The sequence below is a fragment of the Puntigrus tetrazona genome, chromosome 14, assembly GCF_018831695.1.
Source record: "Puntigrus tetrazona isolate hp1 chromosome 14, ASM1883169v1, whole genome shotgun sequence".
NCBI classification, from domain to species: Eukaryota; Metazoa; Chordata; class Actinopteri; order Cypriniformes; family Cyprinidae; genus Puntigrus; species Puntigrus tetrazona.
This window is the reverse complement of record NC_056712.1, coordinates 8,665,378-8,690,935: the sequence shown is the minus strand read 5'-3', so window position 1 is coordinate 8,690,935 and position 25,558 is coordinate 8,665,378. Positions and strand designations below refer to the sequence as shown.

At 36.0% G+C, this 25,558-nt stretch overlaps 1 protein-coding gene across 5 annotated transcripts in view; it reads left to right on the top strand.

Moving 5' to 3' along the window:
- The first annotated feature begins 2,438 nt into the window (after positions 1–2,438).
- pdgfrb (platelet-derived growth factor receptor, beta polypeptide) overlaps positions 2,439–25,558 on the top strand; it is a 40,480-nt gene continuing 17,360 nt past the window's right edge. The window contains exons 1-7 of one of the 5 annotated variants that reach the window (XM_043257046.1): positions 2,439–2,786; positions 4,081–4,207; positions 19,595–19,793; positions 19,869–19,945; positions 21,055–21,339; positions 22,004–22,261; positions 24,513–24,643. In XM_043257046.1, the coding sequence (XP_043112981.1) occupies positions 19,903–19,945; positions 21,055–21,339; positions 22,004–22,261; positions 24,513–24,643 (717 nt within the window). In that variant the 5' untranslated portion in view covers positions 2,439–2,786; positions 4,081–4,207; positions 19,595–19,793; positions 19,869–19,902. Of the gene's footprint in view, positions 2,787–4,080; positions 4,208–11,715; positions 11,840–19,594; positions 19,794–19,868; positions 19,946–21,054; positions 21,340–22,003; positions 22,262–24,512; positions 24,644–25,558 lie in introns of those variants that run through there. The other 4 variants (XM_043257045.1, XM_043257044.1, XM_043257047.1 and 1 more) reach the window with 4 other exon arrangements.

Sequence of the window (25,558 nt, the reverse complement as noted above, 5' to 3'; positions counted from 1 at the left end):
TTCAGTCAAATGTTTGTTATACTGCGGAAAAGTCAAATAAATGTCCAGGAGGGTCAGCGGGTCGCAAACATCATAAACACAGACAGTATGTTTGTATTAGAGCTGCACGCTGCATGTGTGTTGCACATGTTTGTGCGTAGTTCCTGATGTATGTGCATATGTTTGCGCGCGTGGGATGCTGTCAGACACACGGGGATGAATCGCTAGCGTTTACCGTATCTGGGTCCATCTGCATTCTGGGCTTGTGTGTGGTCAGAGGGCTTAATCAAACTGATCTCATAACAGTCTCGTTCTCGTTGTTTGTAATTAGAGGATGTTTGCTGAAAGGGCAGATGAGACTTTCAGGGATGAAAATGTGCAGCGCAGCACATGTTTTGCAGCAGATGCAGCGCTGTGTTGACGTTTCTCTGAAACTGTTTCTGATTCAGCAAATAAGGCAACAGGCAGATTTTAATAAAAGTGCTTTGTGTATTTGACCAGCTTGTTCCTTCCTGACACAAAACAATATTTATGAGCATGACAAACTTGTTAAATAGAAAAAGAGTCACTTTTATTCCAGTTTATTGGGTTTCAGACTCGGCCGCTGAACCAAATTAGGATATACATCTGGATTTTCAGTCAGTTCAGTCAGAAAATTATTGCTGCGTATGAAACTAAAGGGAACTTGTTTGTCTGACAGAACATTAAGGCATTAATTATATGTGCATGCATAGGCCTATCTAACATAATTTTATTTTAAATCGATTTTTTTATATTTTGGAAAAAAATAAAAAGATTTGAATCAATCATTTGAATCAAATGACTCTCGATGAGCGCTCCAAAGATCCGATCCGTACTGAAAGATTCAAAAACGCTGTGAAAGTTGCGCCGAAACGTATCCGGTATTACGCGAGAAATTCGGATTATTTGGGTGCTGAATAACCTCTTTGCTTTAGGGAGAGTTGTATTTGCTGTAATGGAGAAAATTAATGTTATTAAATGACGTTAGCCAGCCAGTTGAAGCGCAGAGAGAAGGCACTTTAGCTAGCATCTTTAACTAGCGCCTGTCGGTTAAACAGCTAGATTCTTAGATCATCATAGAGTTGGATAATTATAACAGTTCGTCTGTCCGCATGTCATGTGCGAAAAGTTATGCGAATACCGACCATTTAAGCGTGGACCTTCTTGATTTCTGCAGGACTGAGCAGCCGTGGATAAATGTAGATTTGGGACAGTGACAGTGAATATTTTCCATCCAGATTTGAAGATGAGCAACACAGGAAACTCGCAGCTTAAAGCAAAACCAGATGTTTAGAGTCCATTTAAAGAGCTGGTGCAGCCTTTAAAAGTAGAATTGGGACCAGCTACCATATACTATATAAACGCTGCCTGTCCAAAAAAAAAAGTCACCAACCAAATTAAACTAAGCAAATAGGTGCTATGATCTGGGTTCAGCTGGTCATGGTTCAGTAATGTTATGTGCCCGAAGAATGAGATATACTGAATGACCAGGTTATTCCATCAATGGTTCATTGTTGAAATTTTATTTTTGAATCTGATGGTCCTTGTTCCACATTTCACCTGCTATGGTTCAACAACAGTCCACAGACTTTGGTGAGTTTTTGTTTAATTTATTAATTAAATTATAATAATAATTATTAATTATATATATATATATATATATATATATATATATATATATATATATATATATATATATATATATATATATATATATACCCCTGATATTGACCCTGATAAAGGGTATAGTGCAAAAAAGAGATTATTATTATTATTATTATTATTATTATTATTATTATTAGCATAATTGCTATGCATCTGTTTTCTGTGTCAGTTTTGTCAAATTGGAAATAATTTATTTGACATTTTTTAATTTATCATTTATTTGACTCATTTTAAGCATAGGTCTCATTAGTAGAAGCAACAAACGTCATACAGTAATCACGTTTAGCATTTCACAGGCCTAAGCTGAAAAAAAATAAACCCAGGAATGTACAATAACAAACTCTCTGTGACAAGCTGACATTGTAATTCTTTGGCACAGAACCTTTTATTCCTGCACTTTTATTCGTTCAGGTCATGCGTGGCTGTTCAAGGCCTCTAATGAGTCTCTGTTGATCAGGACATTTTGTGTTCACTCACACAATTACAGGGAGAATGCCAACAACTTCTCTCGCTCTCCCTCTCTCTCTCTCTCTCTCTCTCTCTCTCTCTCTCTCTCTCTCTCTCTCTCTCTCTCTCTCTCTCTCTCTCTCTCTCTCTCTCTCTCTCTCTCTCTCCCTATAATAAAGAGAAAAGGTCTTACTCAGCTGTTGGACGTTGTTATGAATTTGCAAGCTCTTGCTGCCTGAGAGAGAGAGAGAGAGAGAGAGAGAGAGAGAGAGAAAGCCAAGATTGAAAACAGACCCTCGTACCCTGTGTGTGTGTATATGTGTGTATGCACCACACTCTTTTGACACACCTTCCCTTCACCAAAACCGCACTTTATTCCATTGCATTTTCCATTTCTTGGCTTTGGCTCGAGCGCTTCTCTGCCCTGAAAGCAACTTTCTCTCCTCTTTTGGTTTCTCCTTCTTTTCTTCTCTTCAGCTGGGCTCTTCATTGTGAGAGCTGCCAAAGTCCTTCTCATTTCCCTGCGGCTCGTGTTTTCAGCGAAACAGAAACGGGCCACTGTTGCTGAGGAGTTTTGGCTGGGCTCGTTTTGTTGTGTGTTTTTTCAGGTCTAGCGAACCTCTGGAGGACAGACGCCGCCGCGTTCAGCCTCGCTCTCCAGAGTTCTCCACACGGTATGGCTGCTTTTGTTTTCAGGAAACTGTCATTGCTCTTTCAAAGCTCCGCAAGTCCCATTCAGAAGCTTGGGGTCGGTGAGGACGCATTAAATTGACCAAAAGAGACAGTAAAGACATTTATAATGTTAAAACAAGCAAATAAATGCTGTTCACGAACTTCCTATTCACCAGAGAATTGCCTTTTGCACAAAAATAGAAAGCATCAAAACTATTTTCACCATTGATAACAATCATAATTGTTCTTAAGTCGCATATCAGAATGATTAAGAATCACGTGACGCTGAATACTGGAGTAATGATGCTGAAAATTAAGCATTGAACCACAGGAATAAATTACATTTTACAATATATTAACATACAAGATAGTTGTTTAAAATTGTAATAACAAAAAATCTTCCTGATCCCAAACTGGTTGCATTCTTATCTACTCATTTAAATAAAATAGAAAATGTAGATGTTTCTGCTGATATGATTTACTAGTCATCATACAGTAAGAGAATAGAGCAGTGAAATAAATGTGAAGAGCGCATTGATTAAAAATGTTTGAGTTCCTGTTGACTTTTGATTGCGGTCTGCAAATCTGAGCACAGTTTGAGACATTGCTGAAATTCCTCTGAAAGCTTAGAAGAGACACATGTGAGATTACCAGGATCTTTTTTTCAGGAGAAACAGGAGACATCTATATAAACTTGCTTCCCCCTAGGAATAAAAATGGGAGATGTAAAATCAGAACTATATCTTTAAATATACGCTCAGAATTATGACATACACTCTCAGAAATAAAAGTACATTGGGTTCAGTGTACACTTTAAGTAATAATATGTACCTTTAAGGAACCAAAATGGACCCTTTAGGTACAAACACGTACCTTTTGAAAATAATTATGAGATAAAAACTCATCTTGCAATCTGTATCTTGCAATTCTTCTCATAATTGAGATTGTTGCAGATCCCAGTGTGTATCTCCAAATTTGGCCATTTTTCTTTAAATTTAGAGTAATAATCTCAGAATTAGTTTTTATCCCAGAAATAGACTTTTATAGACTTCAGCAAAAGTCTCCCTTTGCAGACATGAAAGAGATCTGATCTGTGATTTATTTCTGATGTGGATGTAACAGTGTTGGGTTTAGTCTGTGATACCTTTGTAGGGATGTTGGTTTGAGTGAGTGAATGAACCCTGCTGTGGTCACTGGACTAAATAAACAGATCTGCTGCCCAGCCTCCTCTCCGTCTCTCTCCGTCTGAGTCCCCAGGGAGACTTGAGCTTTAGCTCCATCCCTTTCTCTCTCCAGCAGCTGTACGAGCGATCGCTACAAAACCAGAAATCACAGACGAAGAGAGACAGACAGAGAGAACTACGCAAGAACGCAGGCTTTTCCTAGACATGCTTTTGCTCTGACGTCCGGGCGTCTGCTGAAGGTAAGAGAAGTGATCCGATTCGAGAGGTTCAGTCTGCTCTCCAGGAAGTCCTGAGGGCTTTGCTTCACGAGGTTTTGGAGAAATCTCTTTAAATACCTTAGTTTCTCTGCAAGCGACTTCCAGGAGAAACAAAGTAGCCGGGACTTTTTCCAGAAGTTGGATGGTTTCGATTCTAGACTGAACTTTGTTTGGAGAACTTCACCTCATTTCTGTCACAAGGCTAGTTTTATCCAGATGTTGGCGATGACAGACAGCAGTTAGAGGTTTTGTGGCATTTATCTTATGCGAGAGATGCTGTATCTCCTTCCTGTGGGCTTTTGTTTAGGTCGGGCTGGTTTCTGCTGTTTGTTTGTGTCGCATGCGAAAGAGAACGAGCTCAATTCAGCGAGAGCAAACGGATGTGTGATTTACGGCGTGTGTCTGAGCACCTTTACACACGGAGGAGACAGTAGAGCTGTTTGTTTTCTGGTTTGGAGAGATGTGTGTGTTGTAATGCGGTGCTGATGGTTTGTTTGAACACTTCTCCTGTTATTGAAACTCTCTGTGTTTTCTCGGCAGTCGACTTGTTTGTGTGTGACGTATAACGGCGTTTAAAGGAAGACGGCATTCCAGAACCCAGTTGTTTATGTTCCTGACTCTTATCATTCGCTGCTTACAAACAGTGTGATAAAAGAGTAGAGCGAACGCCACATAGTTTAGATCGCTATGACGAGCCTTTGTGCAAAAAATATGCTGTAAGATGAGCTTATTTAATATAACTTAAATATACAATTTGGCACGCTTAGGTTCTATTGTAGGTTCTATTCATGGACTTTTGTTGTGTTTACGTTCCTCATGTGTTCTGTGACCGAGTTGTACCTGTTTGATGATATCATAAGGTGTGTGTCATGTTTATTATCCTCACTTGCCCTGCTATTGAAATTGTTCACTCAGTTCACTGTTATATATATATATATATATATATATATATATATATATATATATATATATATATATATATATATATATATTGTAATTATCAATATAAATATAGTAGTGTTATTCAGAGTACATAAAATATATATATTATATATTACTATATTATATTTCTATGTGAAATGTATTACAATAAATATAGTTTTTAATTAATATTAATCAAATTGTATTAATATTAATATTTTTCATTTATATATATATATATATATATATATATATATATATATATATATATATATATATATATATATATATATATATGTGTGTGTGTGTGTGTAAAATCCATAAATAAACAATTTAATAGAATATTAAACATTTATCTATATAAAAATGCATAAACAATTTTAAGAAATTAGTATATATTAACTAAGAAATAATAATTTTAAATAATGAAAATACATATGTAGATAATTTAAATATATTTCTAAATTAAATACTAATATAAACTAATATAAAATATCCATGTTATATATAATATAAAATAATATACTATTGTGTATATATATAATAATTATATGATATGTGTTATAACATTTATGCATATATAAAGTATAGTTATCAATATAGTATTACTAATAATCATAAGTGAAATAAGATACATGTGCAGTAAGCACAGTGTTTACAAAAATCAGTTGAGCATGAGTTATTTTGCGCATGCTTTTAGTGGTGCAGCCCAAACATTAGTGGTAGTCTGAGGTGGCTGTAGTTCACTGGCACATATGCTTATCTGAAGCTGGACGTTGTATATATTTCGGTCAGTCGGGGCTTTAAGTCACACAGATGTTCAGCAGCTGATCTCCGTTATGCCGTGGTACAGAAAGTCCCGTTACTCATGCGTTTCTGCAGCTCATTGTTGAGTTTCTGTGCTGTTATTAGTCACGCTTGTGAGTAAGACATGAGCGATATCTGCAATGGGACTGTCAGGAGCGAAATCGAGTGGTTCTCGTCGGGTCGGACGGAGTCACTGCTGCGTCACCAGCTGTTTCCTGACCCCCTCATCTGGGCCGCATACCAGTGCCATGAAAAATGTGCTCCCCATTAGCAGCGGATGAGTGGAGCTCATGAACAGGGTCCAGCAGAACCGCATTATCACAAACACAAGAGAACGGCTCTGAGACGTCTTTCTTTAAATTAATAATTAACCTTGTTTGTTGTTTATTTGTATAGGACAGCATAGTATAACTGCTAATAAAACAAAATATTAATATTTTTTTTTTTTAATTAATCAAAATTTGATGAGCATATTATCTTATAGCATTTGTCCTTGATTGGAATTTCACTTTAGATCCTAAGAAATATAACAACCAACAAAGAGTCTAAAATGTACAACAATGTAAATGTATTCATTTATCTATTTTAAAATAAAATGATTTAATGGATTAATTCAAAACATTTATTTAAAACTAATTTTACATATTGTTTTAAAAATGATGTATATTTATTATATTTTTTAAATGTAATTATTTAATTCTGCAAGATGACAATTAAAAACAAAATAAAATTTTATCTGTTTGTCCCTGGTTAGGCATCTAAAAATAACCTAAGAAAAATAAAAACCAACAGTCTAAATGGTTTTTTTTAATAATTTAAAAATTATTTATTTATTAAGACTGATTGAGCTGTTAAGACACAAAATGATCAGTTTGTGTAAAAAAAACAAACAAAAAAAAACGGTATGTATATAATCTTTTCTTCCCCCGGAAGTAAGCAGATAAACATAAAATTTTCATTTTTGAGTGAACTATCCCTTTAACAACTTTTCCCCTGTACACAGGCACTGTAAGTAATTTATTGGTAATCATTAAGATGGTTTGACAACGAGCCCAGTATCATCCACCACAATGGTATCATATCCTAAAAAGGTTTTATAATTTAATTTCCCTTTAACGCCTTCGCAAATTGTTCAAACGTACATAAAAGTAGTATTATTCTGAATGGCACAGAATCACGAATCAGCCAAGCTAAGTCAGGTTACGGTCTCCTGGGATGCGGGCAGAAGTTTTTCCTCTTTCATCGGGCTGAAGCTCCTTCACTCGTTCACTCAAGTGCGTGTTTAATCGTCTGCATCCTGCGGTTAATGACCTCCACGATTACAGCATAACGATGACCAACGACTATTATAAGGACACAGAAAGAAAGACAGATGACGCCGTCTTCATCAATCTCAATGAGCTGCGTTTCTGCTGTCTCTCTGCACTCAGGCCAAGTCAAACAGAGACACAAGGAGACAGTGTTGGGTTCGACTGAGAAAACTGCCTTAGGAGACCAAAAACAATATTATCAGACCTTCTTTAGATAGCTAGTTCTCTTCGAGGCTGTGTGTGTTCGCTTTGGAGTGCGTGTGTTTTAGTCAGGTCACAGCAATGCAAAGTCTTTCTGATTGTAGAGATGAAGCTGTCGTTGCTGTTTGGGGTCTGAGTCCGTTTCTCATGGATGCTGGGCCTGAAGTGCTCTATACTCTAGTGTGCTTGTGTAGTGTGTGGTGTTAGATCAATAGTGCTCAGCGTTGCCACAAGGAGCACTATAGACGCCAGTAAAGGACTAGTCACATTTATGTATATTTTACGACCTGTACAGTGACAACAATGTAATTTTTCACTTATGTGCAAAAAATGTACATATTGCATTACGGAATTTGCAAATAAAGCGGCGTTCCATCTCGTGTCTTTGAGGTCTTGAGAAACTGAGGTAAAGGATCGGTAATAGAATAAAAAACAGTGGCAAGTCACAAACATGTGACTTTTTTAAAAGTAAAAAAAAAGTAAAAGTGCACAGATACAATCAAAGCGTTTTTCAGCATTATGTGAGATTTGAGAGTTTATTGATATTTGTTTAAAAAAAATTAATGAATTTTTAATATAAAACATGTTTATTTAATGTTTTATTAATATTTTGAATACTTTTTTATTTTCATATTTTCTATTTTCATTTTGTTTTAGCTTTTTGTGATTTTACCTTTAGTTTTTTTAATTTATTGTAATGAAATGTAATGAATTTTAATTTCTTAAATTTTTAGTATTTTAGTATTTTATTTTAGTAAATCAGGTTAAACTTAATAAAATGAGAAATATTGTTTTGAAAACTAGCTGCAAGAAAACGGTTTACATATTATATTTTAGTTAACATTTAATTTCAATATATATATATACTTTTGCTTTTACTTTTACATATACATAATAAATATACACACTACACAAACATATATTATGTTAACAAAAACATTTTTGGAAGCAATTAATAGTTTGATAGCTCTAATATATATATATATATATATATATATATATATATATATATATATATATATATATATATATATATATATATATATATAAAGTTAGGTTAGAATGTATATGTGTGTGTTGTGTGTGTATTAGTGTGTGTGTATTAGTTATAGTAACTAATTAGCAGTGTTTTCCACTCCTTCCACATGTTTTTATGGACACGGACACAGCTTGCCATCTTTATATGTGAAATCTGAAAATTGGTATAAACTGTAGATGGGAAGAGCTGATGTGCATGTGAAGTATGTATAATGAGAGTACATGTGTGGAGTGTGGTCTTCTGGTCTTATGTTCTTCATCTCTCCAGCACCGCAGGAATGTCACTGCCACTTCCTTATCCTTCATTTCCGTCCTGCTCTCTCTCTGTCACTCTGTCAGCGTCTGGTTAAAGCTGTAATCATGTAAAGCCGTCTCTCTCTCTCTCTGATGTGGGGGTGTCAGACGGGTTGTTTAGAGAGGATGGGGTTTGGTTTGATGAGTTGGTGTTTTTAACAGGGTTAGTTGATGACATTGTCTTTTACAGTCATTCTGGCTTTGGCTTTTTAAGTCATTGTTAGCGCTGTTTACTAGGACAAGAAAAGTTGGTGGTTTGAGGAATTCATAATAGAAGAATTTTCACCTGATATGAGTAAACTTGATTGTGCATGACTTATATCTGGAAAGACAATACAGGTGTGTTTACTAGAAGCCAAGGCTGATATATTGATCAACGTTTGCCTTTTTTTCCTTTTATGTATATTGTATATTTTATATATATATTACGTAAACAAAAACCTTTATTTTGGATGCAGCTGTCATTAATTTTTTGACAGCACTTATATATAATATAATTGAGTTAAATTGAGACTTCCAACTTCACAATTGCCCTTGGTTATAGTGTTTACTTCCTTTTTAATTATAATTATTTTTAATTACATTTTTATTCATTTTTTTATACTGTCATCTATCAAGTGTCAAGTATAAGTATGCTTATTTAACACATTTATTTTTCAGTCCATTTTTAAATGTTCCTTAAATCATGAACAAATTAATAATATATCAATATGAATAATTACTGGGCATTGGCCACCCTGCTTTCCAAAATATTGGCTTACTAAAAACACTTTCAACTTCCTGTACGTTGTTGGCAGTTCCATGTCAAACTAAATGTCAAACAATCGCATAATTGTAGATGAGGTTAGAACGATGCGCTCGTGTCGGCCGTAAACACTGATCTTCTGACGCTGTGAGACGTGGAGTCGTAGTTCTTCAGCACGCTCTTAATGTCTTCCACGGCTGTGTTTGGGACAGGGTCTGAAACTCCAGATGTAGCCAATAGCTTCAGGCCGCAGTTCCTCGGCATCCGGAGCGGATTCTCTGGTGACGTCTCTCTGGCCCGTGATCGGCCTTGAAGTTATAAACACCGCTATAAAGTCAAAATTGCACGGCGCTTTGGAGAATTACGAGAAACTGGGAGAAAAAGGGGGCGAACTTTAACTTGTGGAGTTGCTTGTTTAATGTGGGATCTTTCTAAATGCTTTTTTTCCGTAGCAATCCATCCCTAATGAGTTGAGTGGAGAGAAGGGTTAATGTAAGTGATGCTGGCCTGCCATAACCCAAACACACACACACACACACACACACACACACACACACACACACTGATTTCAACACGCCTCACAGATGCGGCCTGAAGCCTCACACACAGTGCTATCAGAAAACACATCCAGACAATTACTGTAATCATGCGATGACATATTCATTGTTACTTTCAAAGAACAACATAACTGTTATAGTAATAATCATATACAGTGATATATATTTCAAATTTTTTTTTTTTTACTTGTTGTAGTCCTTTAAGTTAAAATAAATGGAAATAAATCTTAAAACTGGCTGTAATAAAAAGTCTATTTTTATTTTATTTGATTATTTTTGTTTATTTAACGGTACATTTTTTAAAAATGATTTTTGCATCATTTTTGTGAATGTAGTGATGGGAAGTGCGGATCATTTTACCGACTCGGACCGTCTCGTTCAGCAAAATGAACAAATCTTTTTGTGTGTCATTTCGTTAATCTTAGCAAAACATAATTAAAATGTCACGTGTCACTTCCCTAATATATTTAGTACTTATGCAAACGCTGAGCGCGCAACAAACAATACAAAACTACAATAAAATAATAATTCTTGGGTCTTTAGCCTTTATCTATAGCTCACCTCACCTGTATCAGACAAGTTTTCAGGTCTAAATGGTTCGTTCATCGCGTGGCGGCCCCATAAGCTTTAACCAATGCAGTATGACTCTAAGTAATTCCAGTACAGAACCTATGGGATATTTCTCATGAGCAAATGAACAAATCACTCGCCGAGACGACTCGTTCTTCCTGAGTCACATTAAAGGTTCATGAAAATCGAACAAATCGTTCAAGAACGACCCATCACTATTATAGTCTTTGTTAATTTTAAAAATAGATTAAATTATGATTTTTTTTAAAATTTGGGTAAAATATTTTAGTAATGTTTTTTTAATGATGTAATTGTTTAATTATTAATTAATTATTTAAAGTAAAACTAAATAACAATGTTGACAAGTAGCAGAAGACGGAAAGTTTTAAAAATGTATTTAAATGAATTTCATTTAACCAAATTAATCCGTGTGTGTGGCTGTTAATTGTTTTTATGAAAAACGTATTATTAAAATTAAATTATTAAACTTAAAATCAATTAATGCAATTAGTTTTACAAAATGTTTTACAAAATAATGCAAATGATTTTGACTTGAAACCCATACCAATTATTCTAACGTGAATGCATTATTGAACTTTTTTATATAGTACTTGCTTAATTCTCTATTCATACATTCACTTACATTTCATTCCAGTATCAATAAGACCATCACACTTATAAAAAAGTAGCATTACCGTTTTTTTATTATTTGAACAACCTTGTAGGAGCGTAATGGTACAAAAACATACTAATAATTGACTAGGTATATTTCAAAGTACTTTCTCAGCACTAAGCATTCGTTCATTTTAGGTGAAGTGTCCATATTAAGAGACTCATATTAACCTCTTTCCTGCATTTTGAGTTTTTATCTTGATGTCTCACGCTACAAAAACACGTTTCTGTTAGCGTTAGACTCGTAACAGCTCAAAAACAGCGGTTTGTTGCTTTGCAAGGCCAGCAACACCTTTTTTCGCAGCTTGACGTCTAAGAAGGAAGTTCAGCACTTACATATTGAGAATACAGATTTGTTGTTAGATAGCGACGGCTCTTTATTACGTTATACGCTTTACATGCTTTGAATTAAACCACCGGAGCTCCGTTATTCAGCGATCCTAACTAACTTTCGTTGGGGAAAGGAGAAAATCCTGCAGGTCTGCTGAGACGACAGAGTGTGAGTTGATGGCTTTCATCTTGTTATTGTTGTTAGAAGATGAGATCGGTTTACTGGAGTAGTCTGTTGACCGAAGCTGAGTGAGAGGGTGATCGGAAAATATCCTGCAGGTCTTTTGTGGTTTTAGGTGTAAAACTACCCGAGGATAACCTCGGAAGAGACGGACAGCGATGGGGGAGCAAAGTGGAAGGGCTGCAAGATAGATGTCGAAAAAGGGAAAGAAAACAGTTCGTCGTGTTGTCTAGTTTTCCTTGAATTGCTTGAGTTTGCGCGGAAATATTTCCTGTGATGTGTCTACTTTGAAGATGTAAATAAATAGTTTAAATACATTCAAATGAAATAAAACTATAAGAATTATAAATCCTATTATTTTCCTATTTTCCTACAATCCTATTGTTTATTTTAACAACAAAATTACTAGCATACAATTTAAAGCATTGACCTAAATAATGCGTGGTAAAAAGATGTTGCTGCAATAGTCATAACAACTTTCAATTTGTTGAGATGTAAAAACTTAACTAAAGTTATCTGCACATATCATTTAAATCAAGCGCGAACACTTCCTTTTTTAAGATGACATTATTATTTATTTTAATGTTGTGTTAAACTGCGATAATAGTAGAAACAGTGTGGTGTGTCAGTTATACTTGCAGTCGCTAGTTATTTCACAGCAGCTTTAAATATGATTTGTCCAATCAGAGATTAGAGCCGTAACAGTACATTTAATAAAACAGCTTGAAATGGGAGTGGATGTTGTTCTGGACAGTGGGAAACTATGTTGGGAATGCTTTGTTTTTTATTTTCGTCCTTTTTTCTTTCTGCACTTTGTTCGGCTTCAAATCAGAAAATCAAAAACCCAACGTTGTTTTTGTTTTTTTTGGTTTTTTAGATATAGTATATATCTTTCTGTGTATCTATCTCTCTCTCTCTCTCTCTCTCTCTCTCTCTCTCTCTCTCTATATATATATATATATATATATATATATATATATATATATATATATATATATATATATATATATATTTAAATGATTGATTTCTATAGAAAACAGGTTAAGTAAAATATAGTGAAAATTTAATATAGTTTTTCCTTTCTAGACAGATTTTTCCAATCGAATATTTTTGATGCATCTCCAGTAGTCTTTGCATTATATGGCAGAGCTTAACAAGACTCAAGCAAAGGGATGTTTTCAGCCTTTCTTTTCATTGTCAAGTTATATTAAGTCCGCAAACTGCAAAAAGTGTGTAGCTGTTCCTTAAGGGAGTTGATGGGGGTTTGAGGATCGACTGTCTCATCATCCCGGGGGGGAAACTGGGATAGAAAAAGAGAAACGTTTATTTTAATAGCGACACACTGGATCGGTTTTCCCACAGCCTGTGCCAGAAGTTGAGCTCTGGGAGGGCAGATCCTAAAGCGGCTCCCACCTTTAATAAACGCTAATCGAGAACAGGAAGACGGGATGAGAGTTATGAGTGTGTGCACGTGTAGGAGCTGGACGTCCTCCAGAACGATAACCATCTCCGTGTTTGGCCCCAGACCATGCTGCTTTTCCATAACTAGTGATAAGAGCCTGTGAACCTTTTGTACTGTGAGATTAGCTGTGATGAATGTTTTGGGGTCGGTCCTCTCGCTGCGGGATTTACGGTCGTCCCAGAGCAGGAAGTGCTCTTATGACCATTAGCGCTCCATACGCTCATCCAAGCTGCTGACTGCGTCTTAAAGGTGTTTGCACAGAGGAAAATGTTGTTGCTCTGAAGACTTCAAGGGATTGTTCTCCCCAAAATTATAATTCTGTCGTCTAGCAGTAGCAACCATCTAGCAGTACCAAAAACCCCTTAGAGCACTTTAAAAACAACCTGGGACACCATAGCAACACTCCAGTGCCCTAGCAAACACCTGGCAATGTCAGACAACCATTTAAAACATTTAAAAACACTACTTGTAATGTAGCAACAGCACCAAACACTGTAACAACATCTTAGCAACTGTTCAGCATCATGCTATCAAACCAAAATACCATAGGAATTAGCAAACAATATTCTAGCAGCCACATAGTGACATCAAAAAGCTACTTAAACACCCTAGCAACAACCTGGGACATCATAGTAACACTTAAGCAACTGGTCAGCATAATGCTATCAACTCAAAATACCATAGGAATGGCTGAGAAATACTCTAGCAACCACCTAGCAATGTGAAGAAACACTTTAAACAACCTATTAACAACCTGAGATATAATAGCAACATCAAAAAAACATTTGCAATCATCATAGACATCATAGTAACACTCTAGTGCCCTAGCAACCAACAAGTAACATCAAAGCACTTAGAACACCACAGCAACTGCTCAGAATCATGCTGTTAACTCAGAATACAATAGAAATGGTCGAGAAATGATTTAGCTACCACCCAGCAATGTCAAACAACCACCCTAGCAACAACCTGGTACAATATAGAAACACCATAGTGTCCTAGCAACATCAAACAACCATTTATAACATCATAGCAAGTGCTCAGCATCATGGTCTAGCAACCATCTAGAAATGTCAAACAACCACTTAAAATGCTATAGCAGCAACCTAGGACATCACAGCAACACCTTAGCAACTGTTCAGCATCATGCTATCAACCCAAAATACTGTAAAAATTGCCATTGATGTTCTAGCAACCACCTAGCAATATCAACAACTACTTAAAACACCCTAATAAAAACCTGAGACATCATAGCAAAAACCTTAGTGCTCTAACAACCATCTGGCAACATCCAAAAACACTTATAACACCCTAGCAACTGCTCAGTATCAGGCTGTCAATACAGGATATAAGTAGACTGGTCAGGCAATAATATTGTAGTTTTGTTGTACTGAGAATGATCTCTCATCGCCACATGGATTGGACAGCAGCGGACACAAAGTGTGTTTTGCAACATTTAAGGAGCCCCGGCTGTCTGATTCGAGGGGGAATTTGGGACCATTTTAATTCATGCGTGTGTGTTATTCCTGGTCTTGGAGGTCTGCGTGTCTCTCACACACCCACGCTCAATCTCTACACATGTTCCCGAACACACACAGGAAGCAGGAGGCCCTGCAGCTGAACGCAAGGAACAACATCAAAAATTGTTTCTTCAGCGCCTTTATTTTTCTTTTTCCCCTTTTCTTTTAAGGCTGTGTATGTTTCCCAGGAGCCCTTACAAAAGGAAAACGGACAGCAGTTTTAGTACTAAAGTGAGATACCCCACCCCACCCCCAAACTGGCTCCCGCTTCATCAGTGCGGTGCTGGCAGATGTTTAAGGAAAACAATATTTGTATAAAGATAATCCCAGTGGAGCCGTGCAGCTCAGAGTAGTTTAAATGGATGCAAAAGCAACGGTCCTCGCGGAAGCCGTGTGACGTCTGGTGGGAATTTTGGGATTTAGCCGTTGTGTCACGAAATGACACGTTTGAGAGTGTTAGCAGGAGTCCGCAATGCTGGGAAGGGTCAGATGAGCACGCCGTTCCCATCCCAGCACCCACACACACACGCTCTAAAGACACTCAGTAGACGCCACATCTGTTTACTTGAAGAAAACCAGCATGTCACAGTACTTGAAGCAGCCACTCAAAACAGCAATGCCCTAAATCATCTTGAATCTTCCTAACAGCACTATTAAACTCATAGAACACCCTATCATATGCATAGCAACACCCTGGCAACCATCTAGAACACCGTAAAAACAAACAGCAACACTCTAAAATGTAAAATGCCTTAGCAATGGCATAGCAATGCCCTGGTAACCACCTGAAAACACATAGCAGCACTCTAAAAAGACTTCTTAAGAACTAAATAGCAACACCCTGGTAAGCACCAAAAATATGTTAAAAACACACAGCAATGCTCTAAAATAGTTAGAATGCCCTGGCAACCACCCAAAACACCTTATAAACAGCAAAACAACAGTGTAAAATGCCTTAGCAACTGCATAGCATTGCCCTGGCAACCATCCACAACACCTTAAATTCCACATAGCGACACTCTAAAATTCATGTAACACCATGAAAACCACTTAAAACACCTTAAAAACCATATAGCAACACTCTTAAATGCTTAAACACCTTAGGAACTGTAGAGCAGCACCTTGGCAACCACTCACAACACCTTATAAAAAGCATAACACTATTCTAAAATGCCAAAACTACATTAGCGACTGCATATCAATGCCCTAGCAACCACCCAGAACTTCTTAAATATCACATACCAACACTGTATAATGTTTAGAAAGCCCTGGCAACCATCCACAACACCTACAAACACATAGCAACGTCCTAAAATTTGTAAACTATCTTAGCAACTACATATTAATGTCCTAGTAACCACCCAGAACATCTTAAATATCACATAGCAACACTCTATAATGCTTAGAAAGCCCTGGCAACGATCCACAACATCTACAAACGCATAGCAACGTTCTAAAATGCTTAAAATGGCTTAGGAACTACATAGCAATGCCCTGGCAACCACCCAGAGCACCTTAAAAACCACATAGCAACATTGTAAAATGCTTCAAACATCTCAACAACGTTATGGCAACACCCTGGCAACACAAAAACCTTAAAAACCACACAGCAACACATAGCAACATAAAATGCTTTGCAACTGTATAGCAGTGCCCTCGCAGCCACCCAGAATACCTTAGAAATACATAACAACTCTTTTCAATTGTTTAAAAGCCTTAAGAACTGCATAGCAACACCCTTGTGGGTTGATGACAATAGCAGCATTAGATTGAACTTGTATTCTGCAGGATAATTGTTTTGCATTGGTTCCTTTGAGCATCTGATGGCTCCTGCATGAGTCTGCGCTCTCTCTGACGCAGGTTGGCCGCGGTCAAGCTTTTCTAGAGCCCAGAGAGACGTTAGCATGAAAAAGAGGCCGTCCTGACATGGACGTCAGCCTCATTCTGGCCTCTCTCTTTCCTTCAGAGTTACCGTTCTTTAGTCTTTCATATTCTTCTTTTTCTGTTTTTTAGCCAGTCTTTCTCTTTCTCTCCCTCTGAAAGGGTTTGATTCAGAGCTCTTTTCATTGCTGGGCTGCTTGGCAGCGAAATATTCCACCGTATTCATCTCGCCTTTTTTTCAGACGTTATGTTTTTTTTTTCCTGGTGCTCTTGGTTTCACAGCAGCTTTTAGAGGATTCAGCACATTATAAAACTAAAAAACTAGCTGAAGCTCACAAACCTGATTCTTCTCATTTCAAAATTGCTTGTTTTTTTATTTGCATTGCCTGTATGCTTCTTTCACAGCGCTTTTGTGCATCTACGGATAGTTTGTTCATTTATTCATACAGTGGAAATCCTGCAGCATTTGCGCTCCAGACAAGAAGGTTTTATTTTATTTTATCCAGACTTGTTGAGGATAAGTGAGGTTAAGATTAGAGCGTTATTTTATTTATTTACCTGCAATTTAATTAAATGAATGTTTTTGTTTGATTCAATTTCATTTAAAGATTATGTATTCCCATTATTTTTATGCTAATTTTGTGCATTTCAATAGCTGCGGTTCCAAACCTGTATAGAACTAACGTATTGCTTTTTGCTGCTTGTCATTGTTCTAGTGTTTCATAATGTCTAGTTCGGTGTTTCATGCAAGACTGAATGTTGCATTGTTTGGCATGATATCATGTGAATGAGTACAAAAATAGTAAAGGTTTAAATGAGTGTCCTGCAACAAAAAATGCTGGAAAAACAGAAAAGAATCTATTCATTTTCAGCTAGAACATTTTTATGAACTCTAAAATTTAACGAAATGCAACACGTAACTCAAAAACAGACACAACACCTGTGAAAAAAAACGTATTATATTAACACAGTACATTGTGCCCTATTTTTACGGTCTTTTCTTGTACGCGTAAACACGACTCCTGGGGTCTCCGAGTGCGTCCCCTGTGTATTGGAGATCATGAGAAAGTTTCCAAGTCTTTTCTGGGAATACACACTGGACAGACTCCACCTAAAGCAGCTATAACAGCACTCGAGGCTCCTCGTTCTCTTATACGTTACTCCCGAGGGACTGGCAGCGCTTTATGAAGTACACTTTTCCACTGACAGTATATTAGGCGCGAGAGAGATGCAGGATTTGTGTGGGATGCTTGATTGTGATTGCTTTGGTGAGATAGGGCAATAGCACATTATTACTTCCTTTTTATTGCCTTGTCAGAAAATGTTTTCAGTATGGTACATCTGCGTTAAACAGCATCAGATCGCACACTGAACCAGTGGAGAAAATACTATAATCAAAAATGTACAATAGTGAAAAAAGAAATTGAAATGTGCAGGTGCAAACTGTTCTGTAAAAATGTTCAATATATATACATATATAGAAATAAAACTGTAAAGATTGGTGTATGTGGGTGCTGCTGAAGTGGACAGAGACCTGAAAGAGGGTACATATTGTCATTGAAAACTACAGACACAAATAGATAAAGTGCAATAAAACCTAACACTTGTAAGTGCATTTTAGATTGAAAGAAGAAGGACCATGGAAGCAGAATAGACCAAAGTCTCTAGAGTTGTGTCTTGCCTTAAGGTCAAGTTTATTATAGAGCAGGATTTCTCATTGAAAGTAACCTGCTTTATTTCATGAAGCAACTCTTTAGTTTAATCGTGTGGCTAAAAATAGTCACGATTAGATCATTACTGACGAACATCTTTTACGAGTTAAGAACATTTCTCCAGAGTTACGCATTTCACTCATTTTCCAGCGACTCCCTCGAAGGGTTCCTCCTCCAGTTCTCTGCTCTCCACCTCTTCTCTGCGATATGTTCTTCCGCCCTCTCTAGTTTTCCCACCCTGGCTTTGCACCCAGTGATCCGGCTTTAACTGTTTCCAGACCTCTAAAACACCCACCCCCACTCCATCCATCCGTCAGTCCATTTCCACCCACAACAACCCCGTACGATTAACCCTAGTGTTTACTTAAACACACGCGCGCACACACATCTGGACGATTTGGGTCTTCTGAAACCTCTGTGAATGATCTCTAGAACACCTTGAAAGGGATCAATTCTCTCATAATTAGATCTTGTAAACCTTAAGGTGTCCTTGTTAAAAGTTACATATACTTGCTATTATAATAACAATAAATTATGCTCAATTGCTCAAATGCTAACCCTATCATAAGTACATGTAGTTAATTAATATTACTCAGTACATAAATGTATAATTACACTGTAACAAGGACACATCGAAATATAATGTAACTCAGACTTTATCTAGCTTTTCAGACAACTTCACTAGTACTATAATAATGTGAAAAAATACTAACCAGTATTGACCAATGATATTCACTGTTTTGTATATATTGCAAATTATTTAATTTTAGTTAAAGTTTTAGTAATTTCTTATTTTTAAATGTGCTTACAGTTTTTACTATTTTGTATCTACAAGTTTATTTAGCAATATTTTGTAATTTTTTTTGCATTATTTTAATAATTTATTTAATTTTAGTTATTTCACTACTATTTTATTTTTAATTTAATTGATTTAATTGATTTAATTCAGTAGCGAATAAAAAAATGTGTGTAGTTTAGTTTCTCTAATAACATTAATACTGAGTTCGTCCATTGTGCACTTATTTTATATTTTATTTTATGTTGTTATTATGCTATTGTTTTGTCGGGATGCTCACGGTGACCACAGTAGATGCCATTGAATGTGCCGCAGTGAAAAACGCAACAATTACAGCGTTTGTGAAACATGCTACTGTTTGTGTGCGGTCAGGCATGTGTGTCCCTCTCTGAAGCCCGTGTGAGAAACGACCCGCGTGTTATTCCTCAGCGCTGGACGCACGGGAGGCACATCTAGACAGAGTTAAAGCCCCCTTCATAAACTCATGACCGCACGAGCTTTTAAAAGGACTTCACTAGAGGAATTTGTCACACTTGGGGGAATTTTCTCTTTTGTAAAAATAAATGTTGAGGTGAGTTTGGTAAGCTTGCTGTTTCCTTTAGCTTTGAGACGAATCAATCCTGAGTTGTTTTCCTTCCGTCTGCAGAGTCTGAACGCGTCCTGCTCTGGAAGAAGACAGCATGAAGAGTTTCAGCCGGTCCCTACTGACTGCCATGACAACAGGTAACAGACTAAACAAACCCCCGAAATAACGCTACTAGCAAGACTTAGCCAAATAAACTCCAACCTAAAGCTCACTATATTCTGCACATGACTTATTTAATGTATAGAACTCAGAAGGCTTTCTTTTACTGTTTATTTCACACTTTTGGTTATTTAAAACAAACTTAGCCTGATGCAAATAGATAAAGTGTTATAAAATAAACGCTTCAACGTGTGTTTTGGATGGTTCTTTCTTTTGGAGATGTGCTATAGAAGCAAAATAGTTTTGAATCTTAAAAGTGCGTTGCCTGTAGAGTTTTAATTTAAAACATTTCCTAAAATAGTGATAAAATAGGTTATCGTATTTGAAAAACACAGATGCAAGATGTGTATTTTGAACGTGTTCTTTCTGCTATTTTAACAAAGACATGTTGAAACCCATCTTAAAGTTGAGCTATGCGTACAAAATGACATGCTTTTACGTCAAACGATTAATTGCGATTAATCGCATCCAAAATAAAAGTGTATATATGTGTGTACTGTCCATATGCTTTATGAATATATTATATTATATATGTATATATTTAGACAAATGCATGCATTTATTTAAGAGCAATATGTTATGTTTACATTATATATTTATATATGATGTAATTCATGTGATTATAAATATAAGCATGTAAATATTTTCTAATTCTATACTGTATGTGTGTGTCTTCACTTGTGCCGACAAACAAGAAATAGTTTTCAGAATAAAGGTTTTAAACCCACAAACAGCATATATGTATGTTTGTATGTATGTATGTATATGTATATATGTAAATATTTATTTATTTAAATTATATCATATATAAATAAAACATATTTAAAAATAATTAAATATATACATGCATGTGTATGCATTTACATGTACATAATATATTAGTATATATGTATACATATGTAAACAAAATCTTTTATTTTGGATACGATTAATCATGAGTGATTTGTTTGACAGCACTAAAAAGAACTTCAAAATATATTAGAATATGGAATAATTAACAACATAAGCTCAGTACAACCTGGCGTTTGTTTTCCTGAATGATTTATGCACATGTTAAGTTGTTGCACTACTGCCGGTTTGTGTGCAGGTTTGCTCCTGTTCTGTCTGGGTAGCTCAGGTCTAGAGCTCAGTCCCAGCGACCCTCAGGTCGTCCTCCCCATCGACTCCTCCTTCAACATCACCTGCTCCGGCTTGAGTGAGGTCACCTGGCGCTTCAGACGAGAGGAGAGGCTTTCGGAGTTCCACGTCGAGAAGCGAAGCTCCTCCTCCAGCGTTCTGAGTCTGGAGCGGGTGACCTGGAGACACACGGGTGTTTACGTGTGCTCAGAGAACGGGACAGATGAGACGAGAGAGGTGGCCGTCTTTGTGCCTGGTAAGAAGCCATGAAAAGATTCAAACTAGTTCATTTCTAAATGGCTTAACCTATTAGCTTGATTTAAAATAAAGTGCAAATGTTAAAATAACAGATATTATTTTTTAAACACATTTTTAGGTAGTTTTGAATGTGATGTTTTCATTCATACAATGTTGTATGAATTTAATTTATTCACTTCCACATTCATTCATTTTTATTTACTTGTATTATTAATTTATTGATTCATTTTAATTTATTCACTTATACTTTTGATTAATTCATTCATTCACCAGAATGATTCATTCTGTCATTCACTCACACATTGATTTTTTTGTTCACTCACATTCATTTATTAATTCCCACAATATTTTTTATTTCATTCATGCATTTATTCTTATATTAACACGGTTATTAATTTATACATTTTCAGTGTATTAATTGTTTTTGATTAACTTTCATTCACCTCACACATTCATTCATTTACTAATAGTCAAAATGATTCATTCTGTCATTCACACATTGATTCTTACATCGATTCATTTGTTCACTCACACATTAATGAATTATTTCGCACATTAATTTGTACATTTTCCACGCATTTATTCTTTTATTATTACACATTCATTTATCAATTCCCTTATTCATGTGTTTATTCATTGTTCATTAATTTGTTCACAAACAGATCCTGAGGTCTGGTTCCTCGAGAACGATCATATAATGGTGACTAAGACAAGAGAAGAAGGCACGATCCCATGTCTGGTGACCAATCCACTGATAAACGTCACGCTGTATGAGAAAGACACGGAGGTAATGGTGGAGGGTTCATATAACCCCATCGTAGGTTTCACCGCCGCTCTGGAGGACAGAAACTACAAATGTAAAGGAGAGCTGAACGGAGAGGAGAAAGAGTCCATTGGCTTCTACGTCTTCAGTATAGTTGGTACCTATGCATCTTGATACCTAGGACTTTTTATACTATTCATAGGGTCTTTTTTTGCTCAAATGTTGTTCATTTCTTTCTCAGCAGACTTACTGATATTTCCAGATATCAAATTTGTCTCAAATGTTCAAAACAGACTAAAATGATTCACTGCTCACCATCCAGTAAAAGTAGAATGCAATAAAATATTGAGATTATTGTCTTTGCATATCTGAGCAGACAATAAAAGTTTGCGTTCCGTTTAATATCATTATTTTCCTTACTGCCAAAAAATTATTTTCATTACAAATATCTAAATATTCTTTAATCAAGGTACATTTGCTTGATAAATTAAATGACTTGCAATATTCTCAAAATCAATGATTATTTCTAAATTTTAGGGGAACTAAGATTTAGATCAATAACAGAGTTAGTGTTTCAAGTAAGTGCATCAACTAGAAAAGTATAAAAACAAATAATTAATTCATCTTTTTTTTTGCTTTTCTTGTTCTGTTTTCCAGTACAAAAACATAAACAACTAATGCATTTTATTCAACTTTGTGTATTGAATATATTTAATGCACACAGACTGAAGTAGTTTAGGTCTATTGTTATTTTAATTGTAATGATTTAGGCTCACACCAATCTCAAAACAATCTGAATAATTCATAATACCTATAAAAAAAGGTGAATTTAGTCAATTGTTGGCCTTCTGGAAAGTATGTTCGTTTATTGTACATGTACTCAGTACTTGGTAGTGCTGAGGTGGTGTGGAAACCCAGGTTTCTTTAACAGTGGCCTTTAGCTCATCTGCATTTTTAGTCTACCGTTTCTCATTTTCCTCTTGACAGTACTCCACAGATTCTCTATGGGGTTCAGGTCTGGTGACTTTGCCGTCCAGTCAAGCATACCAACACAGTGGTCATTTAACTTTTAATGTTCTTGGCAGTGTGGGCATGTGCCAAATCCTGCTGGAAAATGAAATCAGCATCTTCAAAAAGCTGATCAGCAAGAGCGGAAGCTGATCGGAAGCATGAAGTGCTCCAAAACAGGTGCGGTGATGTTGGTTTTCAAAAAACACAGTGGACCAACACCAGCAGATGAGATTGCACCTCAAATCATCACAGACTGTGGAAACTTAACACTGGACTTCAAGCTTCTCCACCCTTCCTCCAGACTCTAGGATCTTGGTTTCTAAATGAAGTACAAAACTTGCTCTTATCTGAAAAGAGCACTTTGGGCCACTGGGCAACAGTCTAGTTCTCCTTCTCCTTAGCCTAGCTAAGACGCCTCTGACCTGATCTGTGGTTCAGGAGTGGCTTATCAAGAGGAATACGACACATGTAGTCAAACACGTCTGTGCGTGGTGGCTCTTGATGCCTTGACCCCAGCCTCAGTCCATTCCTTTTAAATTTCACTCAGATTCTTGAATCAATTTTGCTTGACAATCCGGTTCTCTCGGTTGGTTGTGCGTCTTCCGCACTTTTTCCTTCCACTCAAGTCTCTGTTAACACGCTTGGATACAGAACTATTTGAACGGCCAGCTTCTTTGGCAATGAATGTTTGTGGCTTACCCTCCTTGTGAAGGGTGTCAATGATTGTCTTCTGGACAGCTGTCAGAGCAGCAGTCTTCCCCGTGACTGTGTAGCCTAACGAACCAAACTGAGAGACCGTTTTGAAGGCTCAGGTGTTTTGATCTGATCAGCTGATTGGCATGTCACCATATTCTAATTGAGATAGCGAATTGGTGGGTTTTTGTTAAATGTGAGCCAAAAACATTACAATTAAAAGATCCAAAGACTTAAAAGTACTTCAGTCTGTGTGCACTGAATTTATTTAATACACGAGTTTCACAATTTGTTAAATGACTGAAAATGTACTTTTCCATGGCATTCTAATTTATTGCGATGCACCTGTAAAATATTTTAGTTGACAAAACTAAATATTTTTAAGCAGCGGGGGTAACGCGTTACTTCAATTTGAAACAACTTTATTTTACAACGTATATATATATGGTTTGTTAATGCTTTAATATTACAACACATTGTATTTAGCATTCATGTATCAACATTACAGCCAATTATTGCCTGTTTTGAGTTAAAACCATTTTCATTTCATTTGTATTTGTAAGACGGTTAAAACCTGGAGAGAGTCCATGTGTTGCACATCTGTGTCATCATTAACTGGACCGAGCCTCATAAACAAATCAGATGATTTGTTTTCTGTCGAACAATAGCCGTTTTTATTCTTTCCTCCACACACATGGCTTTAGCTCCCGAGGCTCTGGATCCTTACATCAACGCCTCCAAAACAGTCCTGAAGCAGGGCGAGACGCTGAACGTCAACTGCACTGTTCACGGCGCAGAGCTCGTCTTCTTCTCCTGGGACTTTCCCCACAAAGACGTGAGTGGGCTCAACTCTTTGTTTTCATTATTCTCTCCAGCACTTAGCTCTCCTGTGAGAATCTCCGCTTGCTGAAATGATCTCAAGATGTTCTGCCACACCTTCCTGAGGAACACGTGTTTTTATTAAGAGATAAATCAAAAACGATAGAGAAAGAAGTGAAAAGTTTAACAAAGTCAGCAAATCTACTTTCTGTAAAGAGATTAAATCAGCCTGAGGTGGTTTGCTGGTTTTAACCACCCACTGAACTGGTTTTTAGATGGGTCAGTTGACTCGGTAACAAAATCATGGGTTTAATTTTTTTTTTTTTCTATTTAAACATTCTTAAATCAAGATAATGTCTTGTTGTATGAAGTCTTGTTTTTTTTAATCTAATTAATCTATTTCTTTTTCTTGATTTAAGAATAAGCTTAAGTATTTTTCATACATTTCACAGAAATAAAATGCAAAACATTTTGCTTTTGAAGAACATGTATCTTATTTTAAAGATATTAAGGTGTTTTAACTGGAAAATAAGTCAAAAATAGTGAACTTGCAACGTAATCAATTTGGATTTAGGTCCTGCCAAAAATATAAATTGGTTTTGGGACAAAAATTCTAAATGTACAATTTGTCTGTTTCTGTATATTATGTTTTTAAGGTAATTAATAATGCATATTCAAATTATTCATAGTTTTTATATATATATGTATATGTATATGTGTGTGTATATATATATATATATATATATATATATATATATATATATATATATTCATTTATTTATTGTATATAATTAAAGATATTTATATATATATAAATGTTTGACATATTTAAATAATTTTTAAACATATTTAAATTTTATTTTTAAAAAAACCTTTTAAAGAAAAGAAACGTCCCAAAAAATCAGATTACAGAAGCAAATTTTGCATGCTA